Source organism: Acyrthosiphon pisum, chromosome X (genome assembly GCF_005508785.2).
Source record: "Acyrthosiphon pisum isolate AL4f chromosome X, pea_aphid_22Mar2018_4r6ur, whole genome shotgun sequence".
Taxonomy (NCBI): domain Eukaryota; kingdom Metazoa; phylum Arthropoda; class Insecta; order Hemiptera; family Aphididae; genus Acyrthosiphon; species Acyrthosiphon pisum.
Genome location: NC_042493.1, coordinates 28,798,231 through 28,810,177, shown reverse-complemented (window position 1 = coordinate 28,810,177; position 11,947 = coordinate 28,798,231). Strand labels below are relative to the sequence as shown.

The window sequence follows — 11,947 nt, the reverse complement described above, 5'->3', positions numbered from 1 at the left end:
ATTCACTTTGCCCAGCTATCCGCTTTACCCTGGTCCCCCTATGATATAGGTGTAATTATTTTTTTTTTCTGATATTATTTAACGTTGATAAGTGATTTTATTTCATTAGTTAAAAGGGTACATATAATTATTCTACTACTTCATTATATTTCGTCTATTATAATATTGTACAATATATAAAAATGTATTATGAAATATTATAATCTGTTTACCTGGTTATGTAGTTGTATTCACGGATACGGGGTTGCTCGAAGTCTCTGTGATGTGTAAACGTATATAATACGTATTTTGATTTGTACATATTTAAAACTTCTCTTTGAGACCTATATATGATATTGATATGATCTGAACATAATTTAAGTTAATTTAAGTTTATTTACAAAAATACTTTAAATATAAAAACTACTACTGCAGTCGATCGTTATATTAAAATCAGATGTTAAAATAGTAAAATTACGCTATTACCTTCCTCCAGGTGTTCGGAGGGCTCTCGAGATCGAGTATTCGAGAATTAGATCAAACACACCGTACAATATATTTTATGTAAAAAGCACGTATAATGTAATAACTGCAATCTACCTATATAAAATATTATATTAAATGCCTTAGATACAGTGGCGCAAATAGGAAAAATATTTAGGGGGCTCAAGCCCCAACGCATTTTTTTTAAAATTATAATTTATAGGTACATACTTTTAAGAATGGTATACTATTGTTTTTTGAGGGGGCTTAGAGTGATTTTGGGGGGCTAAGCCCCCTCCTATTCGCGCCACTGCTTAGATACCTGATTCGTAGTTGTTTGTAGATTATGTTGTAAGAGTCTTAGGTTTTAGGTGACACAAAGTAATACTTCAACTACACAAATTGAAATAAGGAACGCACTAACTATGGCTTATCATAAGAAGTCCAGATTGTCGCTCGTTGAAATCGGTATTGAGATTTGAGAGGTTGTTACTCGGTGGCTGGTGCCTATGCACTGGTTTAAGGGACGACACGGACATGCCGACCAGAGAGTGGTATGCGGTTTTGTCAACGGTGTTTGTACTTCCCCGAACTAGATTTCTCTTCGGCGGCAAAGGTCTTTTTGTACGTGACAATAGTTATATTAGGGATGCCCGATTTCTACGAACGACAGTCTAACCGTTATTTATTATTCTGTAAGATTTTAGTTTATTTGTTATAATGGTGTGTGAGCATATCATTACAGAACTATATACTCTGGCCCACGAGAGTCCATACGTAAACCGTGCATCGATAATGACGTATGTACACGACGTCTGTCGACCTAATTTTCTCCTACCATAGTGCCATTCCCAACACTCGGCAATGTGAATACAGCGGCTCATAAAACACAGCTAATTAAGTGCGTTTTGGGTGTTTTATATGATTCTCCATATTGAATAAAAAATACTCGCAAGAAACTCGTAAAAAAATACGCAATAAACGTAAACGTAAACGTAATCGACACAAAAGACAGTTTTAAAACGAATTAGTCGAATTTTGTAAACGTGCTTACTGCTGTCGCTACGTATCGGCAATTGAAAGCTTATCAATTATCAGACCAGCGGGAGGTGGATCTGTAACGGGGAACATGTAAAATGACATATAAATGATACACAGCGTCCCCGTTACATCTTATGAATTTCAATCGCCAATACACGAATGTCAAAGACGGCTGGCTGCAATCATTGTCGGCCCGGCTTCCGATCGGTATGATTCGGCGTATGGAAGGAGAACCGATACGCAGCGATGGACGCGTTAGCACGTATGGACTCTCATGGGCCTTAGTGTAGATTATATTGTGGTACAAGTGCGGTTACCGGTGGTGTAAAGGTGGTGTCGTTGCTGCAGTGTTAGCAACCGCACTTACCAACATACGCTTCGTATAAGACTCCGTTGCAGGAAGGTACAGGTAGACAGGTTGTAGGTGGCGAATAAATAGAACACTGAATTAATGTGACGCGTTGCGTCGAGATCGTTTATTGTAAGCGTTTCATAACATGCACGTTGGTCGTACGCAGTACAAGAGTAAGTAGGTACATATTAGAGCGGTCGCGTGGTCGTTCGTGTCGACGGAATCGGCCGGGGGTGCTCGATGCACGTGCGATCGAGGGAGCGTTTGGTACGTCGGTGAGACGAGTCGCCGTCGGAACATGGGTTCGGGGACGAGACGAGCGGAGGTCGTTACGATGACCGTTCGAGGTCGTATCGCTATTCGGCTTGTCGGTGCGTCGGAAGACATGATGTCGGGTGAGAGCGAATTACTGTCGATACGTGTGGCTCGGTCGAGGGCTATGAGCAAAGACAAGGAAGCCGGCCGGCGGTGCGGCCGCGTCGTACTTGTCGCGGGACGAGTTGCATGGCGTCGCCAATGGGAGACGCGAGATCGAGTTACAAAAGAATTTAAATATAAAAATCACGGAAGTTGTATAAATAAAATAAATCGCGAATATAAAATAATTGGTACCGCGCAGTGGATGGTAACGAGTGGAGTGGGAGCAAAGTGGTGATACGAGGCATGTATCGCCACAATATCATTGATTATACATTGTATCAATCCTATTATCAATGATTATATATAAAAATAATCTGAATAGTAAATTTGTATTCATAAGCTAAACTTATTTACCTAATTAGATTAGTGTGATGTTTTTACCTGCAATGCCACAAAATTCAATGATTTTGGACTCTACTTTCACTTTATGTTCTTCAAACAAATGATGTCTCAGATTCGGGAACGTAAGCAATTCTTTTCTACACATTTCATACGTGCAAATTATCCTAGTCTTTTTTAATTTTTCACTCCTTGGGTGATACTTTGTGATGTGAGTATCTAATGACTTTTTATTCAACAATTTCTTGTCACAAAATTTAAAAACACAGTTTTTAGCGGGTAGAAGATCCAATACAAGTTTTTCATCGTGACATTTTCACACATGACAATACAAACTTTTTTTTTGTTTAAATTCAGTGCCACAAGATGGGCATTTGATTTCAGATTCCATGACAAATTTACACTTCAATTCACTTACGTATTGACATGGACAAATTTGTTCAGTATATAGGTACACCAAGAGTAAATAATATTGATTAAATATGATTAACCATGATAATATAGTTTTTATAATATATTATATACATTATTTTTTTATTAAAAACGGGAACTTTTTTTAAAATTATATTTAAATTATATTATAAATTATATTTATTTAAAATTATAATTTTTATAGTTTTTTATAGTTTAAGTATTCATAATATTAGAACAAGACCTAGATCATTATAAATTATAATATATTAAGTAATTGGTTGGCGGTTCCATGATAACATAATATCATATTGCCGCACGAAATTCAAACTGCAGCCCAGAGGCCGCCGTTATGCGCGCGCGCCGGATGCTAAAATTACATGCTGGCGTGAGACGCTCGTCGGCTGAGTATCAATGTTCAATTTCAAGTGAATCGGAAGGATAGTTGTCAAGATTACGAGTGCGGAAAAAAAGCAACATTCATTTTTATAGATAGATAGATAGATAGATATATGTATGTTTATTATTAATTAATAGTATACAATAATTTTTCACATTAGTAGACCCATGAAAAAAAATATACCCTCAGTAAATTTATTATTTATTATTTATCAAATTGTTAAAATATGTTCCAAGAGTACTGACAACTTCTATTGCCGCTTGTTTTCCAGCTACTCTAAAGATTGAACCAAGAAAATTGCTTTTTAAAACGGGTAAAGCAGTTTCATTTGAATTGTTGATAGATTCAAAAATATCGGTTGAATTAATTTCAGAAAAATCGACATTTTCAAGAAATTCTGTTACATTAAAATAATATGGACTTGTAGTTTCAGAATAATTGCCATTTGAAATATATGTCTTGTTGTTTAATATTTCATATGCCATTTTATCAGTATCATAACTAGCTGTGACTGATGATTGATTCTCGTACTTCAATGTTGCTGCCTGGTTAATAATAACCATCGTTGATAACACAACCAATACTTGCACCGAATACATTTTATCTATTCAACAATATTAACACATATTATCAGAAGATAATAAAATAATAGTGTTAGTCTATTAAGTCCTAACCATGAAATAAACATATATCTAGGTACCTATATAGTTTATCTTATGCTGAAACCTAGACTAATTTTATCGATATAAATATTTAGACAATTGTATTTGTTCGTCATTAAAATATTAAAAGTTTTGTACGAAGAGTGAAGACAACAAAATTGATCAAGCTACTTGCAAATTCTTATGATCTATACAAATAATAACCTACATTTTTATTTCATATTCAGAACTTTAAAGCAAATCATTTTTTTACGTGGACGAATATAATTTGTTTTATTTATAGCTCTTTTAAATATATAATAATATGCCAATGAAAGTTATCATTCTATTTTCGTTGGAATACCACGTGAATTGTTATTTCCATTAGGAATCTGTACCATTATATATTTGACAAAGTCTTAGATGCTTATTATTAAGAAATAAAACAAAAATATTATTATAAATTAAATTAATAACTGAATTATACACGTTTATAGTTACAAGTTTGTTAATCTTTAACAAATAATATTAATGATTAATAAATATTTAGGTGTTGTGCAACAACACTACAATAAAAATATCAACTTTTTGATAAAATTACCTTTAAAATATATATTAAATATAATTAATTGTAATTAAAATTATATAAATTAAATAATCGTATCTATGAATTTTAGATTCTGAGGTGAACGATGAATGTATTGATTTTACAATGATGTACCTATGTTTTACTTTTATTTTTTTTTTGTGTCAGTCATCATGGTTTGGAGCAGTAGTTGTTGGATAGGTTATATAGTTGGTGAATTCGGTAGTTCAAAATTTAAAATTCACAATAGTTTTCTAAAGCACCGGGAAAAACAACATTTAAGGAAAAACGGGAATTTTCACGCAAAATCGGTTTTCTACAAAATTTATAGTTTTTGGTGTAACTTTAAAACAAATTAACGTATATACATGAAATTTTAACTGGTCGTTTATATTTGCATTTTCTAAACACCATAATATGGTGTTTAAAAAAATTTGTAAATACCAAATTATTTTGATTTGTTTTGAACTGTTTAGGAATATTTTCTGCTTCCAATTTTATTAGTCTTTTTTTCTATGAATGTCAATAAAACTTTATTTTTTGGATAAAAAAGCTTAAAAATTTAATACAAGGCTCCTACTATATATTGTTTCAATCACATTTGAAAAATATTGAAAATCCTTAGTCACAGTTTTTATTTATAAGCATTTAAAGTTAAAATCTTGACAAAATACTGAAAAATCTCAAAAATTAACAAATTATATTGAGTTAACAATTCATAAAAAATTTTATTTTTAAATCTAACATTTGAAAATATAATACAGAATTCATCATAAGTTTATCTACCACATTTTATTAAAATAAAATGTCTACAAACAAATCAAATTTTTATGAGCGTTTGAAGTTCATATTTTTACAATATTGGATATTCACTTGATTTCTGATGTAGCGATTTTGTTATTTTATTGTTTTTCAAAAACGAATAACTGTAGATACATGGATATTTTACCGAATGTTTGTATGTTATTTTCTATACACCATACAATTTTGAAAATATTTTGATTCTTTTTGAGCTGTTTTCGGAGATCGCCAATTTTCAATTTTTTTTAGTATTTTTTTTTCTATAAATATCAATAAAATTTTATTTGTTGGGTAAAAAGCGTGAACATTTAATATCAGGCTCCTTATGAATATATTGTTACAATAATAGTTGAAAAATATTAAAAATACATGGGCACAATTTTTTTTTATAAGCATCTAAATTTCGAATTTTGACAAAATGTATTATTTTGTAGTTAAAAATGTATAAAATGTTCAACTTTTATAGCTAAGAATTGAAAATTTAAAACAAGGTTCCACGTAAAAAGGTAAATATATAAATTACTTTATTCACAATAATATCATCAAATATATTATATACGTAGTAATATTATAGGCTGACTGACCGTTTTCGCTCAGAATCGTATTCCTTATACAATGATATTATATCATTGAATTACAATTTAACACCATCTATAACAGTGGCCCACTTGTAACCTACTGTACAGCAAAGCGACATCCACTTACCTACTTTTTTTTTATATTTTTGAACATATATTAATGATACTTATAAGGAACCTTGTATTATATTTTCCAGCTTTTTAATAAAAAAGTTTTTATTAAGAATAATTTTAAAAAAAATTAACACTTTCACCTATGGCATATTAGGTATATTATAAAAAAAACTCCTGTGATTGTAAAACCAATACATTCGTTCACTCTGCTCAAATTCTAAAACTGAAAATAATCTATATATAAAATTAGAATGAAAACTGTACGGACTATACTATAAGTACGGAAATTATATCATTATATCGCTATCTAATAATATCGAAATCTAATTTTATTTACACATCACTAAACATGATAATCGTTTGGTACGTCTTATGATCTATAAATTTAAACTTTTCATAATATTTATTTTTCTTTCATTAATTTAAAAATATTATCATTAAGTTAACACAAATAATATATTATAAGTAGATACAAACCTGATATTTTGATATTCGTCGCTTGGAAAGGTGATGAGACTTGCTAATGACAATATGATAGCTTCAACTGGCACTATTTAAATATTTTTTTTATTATGTAGGTATAGAGTTTTAATTTTATTATAAGCATTAAACATTTTGCACACACCCCAAAATCATTAAATGTATATATTGACGTTACGTTTATAACGTAATGTTGTTAATCATAATAATGAAGTAGATTAATCGAGTTTCTATACTGTACCTATAAATTATTAACACAAGGTTAAAAATAATAATTTTTTTTTTTTTATTATTTTACATATATTATTTTTTAATTATCAAGATTATTAAGTTAAAGTACTTTGAACAGTTTAAATGTAAAATAATATTGCACCTGCATTTAATCACGTATAATAATTTATAGCTAAAATTTATAGCACCGCGTTATTATGTGTTATGTGTATAATAATTTATAGATCGATATTTTTAGTAGCATTAAAGAAATATAAAAAAATATTGGATGGTGTTCAATTTGAATTCAATGATATAATATCATTGTATACGATTCTAACCGAAAACGATCAGTCAGCCTATGATATTACTAAGTATATTTGAAGATATTATTGTGAATAAAGTAATTGAAGGGTGGAAATGCAAAAGGTGGTTTTGCCAAAAAATAAAATGTTCACAAATCAAGGAAAACTGTAACACATTTTCTGACGACTATAAACACTCAGAATAAGTTTATTTAAATGTAAAAAATAAATAGTAAACGATTGACAGTGTCAAAATAAATCTACCTAAATTGTAATCATTGTTTTTGATGCTTTAAAAATTGTATGTTGGAACAAAACGGGAATCCCCCCCCCCCCCAAGAAAAAAAAACGCTCTGTAGTTGCCCTATCATTTATATCGTAGATACTAATTCTGCTAGAGTACAGTATTCAATAATATTTCCATACGAGAGTTTTATTGTAAACATGGAAAAATTACAATCTTGAAAATTTCTCGCCAGTCTAATAATAGCACATAAGTTATTAGGTTTCCTTATCATAAGTTCTGGTGAATATTGACAGTCGACACAGACGTTCAATAGATACAATAAAATCAATTACGTAATAACATAGACAACGTCCTAATGACTAATGTGTTATTACTTATTACTTATCGTACGTTTTCGACAGTCAAGTTCGGCGTTTCGTGTGCGCTAATTAAAATAATTAAATAAATAATAAAAATCAGGATGGACAAAAAATCAGTTTCTTTCAAGAAAAAATTAAAGAAATTTATGTTTTCTGAAGTTGGACAAGTATACATAGTTTACTCTTGAATCTGATCAGCAGGTAAGCCGATAGTTTTTATAGTACCTACCTATAATATGTAGGTAGACAGGTAGTAGGTACCTATAGGGCCTATGGGTACCTACTACCTGGTTTCATGATACTAATTGGTTAGTTAAGGTAGCCTACATTTGTGATGTGTTTGATTTTTTGAATAATTTAAATTTTGCACTTCAAGGTGAAAATGTGACAATATTTAAAGTACAATAGAAGGTGGAAGCTGCAACAAAAAAACTTAATTTGTGGTCACGTCGCGTAAAAACAGGAAATTACAAGGCTTTTACAATGCTGACAGCAATTCAAAACGAGAATAACATAAGTTTCATGCCACACGATACATCAGCTCTTATTCAGGAACATTTGCAAGGATTGGAAGCTAATCTAAAAGAATATTTTCCTCCAATTAACAGTAACAAAGCATGGATAAGAAACCCATTTTCAATAAATATTGAAACAACTTTTCCGGACTTAAATGTTGAATCATTAATTGAACTCTCGTGTGACACGGCACTCAAAGACATATATAAGGAACGGCCATTGATAGATATTTGGTTATCTTGTCATCAAGAGTACCCAGTTGTAGCAGAACAAGCAATAACATTTCTAATGCCTTTTGTCACGACCTATAAGTGTGAAGCAGGATTTTCAACACTCGTGTTCCTGAAGAATAAATACAGGAACCAGTTGGAAGTCGAACCGGACTTAGGAATAAAATTAACGTCCTTTCCAGCAAACTTGGAATTCTTGGTTAAAAATAAACCGCTTCATACTTCTCATTGATATATTATAATTATTACATTATAGTTTCAAAATATAAATTAACGCTTTAATTTTATTATAAAATTCTATGTAGATATTCAAAGGTGTTTTATTTTGCCTTTTATTACACAATGATAAACGTAAAATATTTTGGTGGGTCACGAAGGTGAAAAATATAAATTATCGGGCCAGCCTAAACAAAATTTTGGGAAACGCTGCTATATTGCTATAATATATTAATATTATAATATTATTGTATTACACTATTACAAATTTATTTTAATACTTACAATAATAATGAATATTGAATAATATAAGTAATATTGTAATAAAAATAAGCATTGATGAATATTATCGTATAGGCGTGTTTATTCCATTGTTGGATTCAATAATTGAAGATCTTAAAAGACGCTTTACATTAGCAAGTATGGAAGCTTATGATTTAAGTTTATTTATACCAACAACTTTTTTGCAACAAAAAATGTACTGTACCTTAGAATATCAAGATAGAGTATCTAATGTATCAAAGAGATTTTCTTCGATTGGACCAAATATAATACATGGCAAAACTATTTTAGGTACCTAAATATAAATTGTATATCCTAGTTTTACATTGATATACATTTTTTAAAAGTGTATTAAATATAATTTTTATTTTAGGTGAATTAGAAATCTGGTGCCAAAAATGGAATATAATTGTTGAAGAAAGAATTGAAAAATGTCCTGATAATGCAATAGAAGCCTTTTATTCTTGTAATGCTGAAGTTTTTCCAAACATCAAATTATTTTTACAAATATTATCTACAATGCCTGTTGGAGTAGCATGGGCTAAAAGAAGCTTATCCACTCTTCGCAGGATGAAAACTTGGTTGCGGTCTAGGATGGGTATAACTCAGTTAACAGGTCTTTGTTTAATACACGTGCATAAGGAAGTAAATGTAAACAAATTAATACAATCTTTCATAGATCGCTTTGCCAATAGAAAACAGCGACGTTTAGACTTTGTTTTGTAAGCTGCAGTAAACTATAAAATATTAATTTGTGAGATATTGTGTAAATGTTGTATAATGTTTTGAACTTTTGCCCCCACCCCCCCAAATTAAGCCCTGGATCCGCCACTGGCCCTTCAATTTACATATAACCTATTTACGTGGAACCTTGTTTTAAATATTTAATGCATAGCTATAAAGTAGAGCATTTTATACATTTTAACTACAAAATAATTATTAAATTTTAAATTTGATAAATGTTGTCAACATTCGAACTTTAAATGCTTAAAAAAAAAAATTGAGCCTATGTATTTTTAATATTTTTCAACTGCTATTGTAACAATATATCAGGAGCTTTGAATTAAATTGTCACCCTTTTTTACCCAACAAATACATTTTTATTGATATTTATAGAAAAAGAAACTAAATAAATTGAAAACTGAGAATGTCCGTAAACAGCTTAAAAAGAGTCAAAATATTTTCAAAATTTTATCGTGTATAGAAAATAAAAATATGAACATTCCTTGAAATTACCATTTATTTACAAATATTCGTTTTTGAATTACAACGAAATAACAAAATCCGCTATGTGAGAAATGGAGTTAATATCCAATCTTTAAAAATATGAAATTCAAACGGTCATAAAAATCTAATTTGATTTGCTTGAAGACATTTTTTTTTTTTTTTGATAAAGATAGACAAATTTATGAATGATGTTGTATTATATTTTCAAATCTTAGATTTAAAAAGAAACATTTTTACGAATTCTTAACTCAAAATAATTTGCAAATTGTCGTCGTTTTTACGTATTTTGTCAATATTTGAACTTTAGATGCTTATAAAAAAAAATTGTGACTATGGATTATTAATTTTTTTTATCTATCTTTGAAACAATATACTAGGAGCCTTTAATTTTCAAGCTTTTTCAACCAACAAATAAAATTTTATTGATATTTATAGAAAAAAAAAAACTAAAAAAAAATGGAAACCGAAAATGTCCGTAAAGAGCTCAAAATAAGTCAAAATATTTGGAAAATTGTATGGTGTATAGAAAATGCTAAGGTCAAAATTTCATGAACCTACGACAATTTGTTTTAATGTTTCACCAAAAACCAAAATCAATTTTCTCGAAAACAGATTTTGTGTAAAAATTCCCGTTTTTCCTTAATTTTTGTTTTGTTTTTCACGGCGCTTTTGAGAGCTACTGGAAAATTTTTACTTTTTACCCCCCAAAGTACCAACTAGATTCACTTTCCTATCAGAAAAGATAATATTGAAGAAAATCTAAGCATTTTTACTGTCCTAAAAGATGATGACAGACACAAAAAAAAAAATTAAAAAAAAACACACATCATTTTAAAATCAATACATTCATCGTTTCACTCAGAATCTAAAATTGACGTATAATAAATTCCTTATTAATCATATCACAATATCCATTAGGCACTTTTAACGCGTTATACATCAACAATAAACCGTGATACTATCATAGATATATAAAAGTATACTTTAAAAGTTTCAAGTATCCACGAATAATATTATACAATCACAACAAAATAACTAAAATAATTGCTCTAGGTTTTTAATTTCGTCCAAATTTGAACTAAATTGAGTATAAAAATGAACTGTGCTTATGTATTTTTTGATTTTTAATTAATAATTGTTAATGTTGAAATAATTGAAGTTAATAGAATGTGTATTGGTGAAAAGTAGGTAGATCAAGTACAGAACCGTTTAAGTATAAACTTCAGATGTAATTGAAGTTAAAGAGCACTTATTGCTATATTCTTGTTCAAAATATAATTGTGTAATAATAATATAGGTAACGGGATTACGATATGATGATAGTTACAGAACTTTATGATTTTAAAGGATTAATGGGTAGGTGAGTGGAAAAGATGAACAATGTGAATTCGGCTGATAGAGAGATAACTAATTCAGACAGTCATAACGAATGCTGAGATAAGCCAATATACATATACTGTATACGCATATACGCACAACTATGAGCACTCCCTTGAACAGTAGTGGAAGAGTGTCGTGATGTTGACTGGCGTGGACCTTGTGCAACGTTCGTGAAGTTGGCCCACCTAAATACTTCGATTTTTTTAGATATTTTGCAAGTTATTTGCAAGTATTTGTAAGTCTATTTTTAGAATTTGCAACTCCAAATTTTCATCGTAAAACCAAAAAATGTAAAGATGGGCCAACTTCACGTAGCCTACCCACTTTGATCTAAAACTTCGAAATCGGTA

General features: G+C 29.8%; 2 protein-coding genes across 2 annotated transcripts; one reads left to right on the top strand and one right to left on the bottom strand.

Annotated features, from left to right (window-relative positions):
• Positions 1-3,557: 3,557 nt before the first annotated feature.
• LOC100570960 lies at positions 3,558-6,754 on the bottom strand. Its single transcript, XM_003245951.4, has 2 exons — positions 6,623-6,754; positions 3,558-4,029 (listed from the first exon to the last, which is right to left on the bottom strand). Exon 2 carries the CDS (start codon positions 4,022-4,024, stop codon positions 3,623-3,625), a length of 402 nt encoding a protein of 133 aa, XP_003245999.1. The 5' UTR covers positions 4,025-4,029; positions 6,623-6,754; the 3' UTR covers positions 3,558-3,622.
• A 1,475-nt stretch (positions 6,755-8,229) lies between these two features.
• LOC103310007 (zinc finger BED domain-containing protein 5-like) lies at positions 8,230-8,724 on the top strand. The gene has a single exon (XM_008186955.1). The coding sequence runs from the start codon at positions 8,230-8,232 to the stop codon at positions 8,722-8,724; it is 495 nt and encodes a 164-aa protein (XP_008185177.1).
• The last annotated feature ends 3,223 nt before the right edge of the window (positions 8,725-11,947 follow it).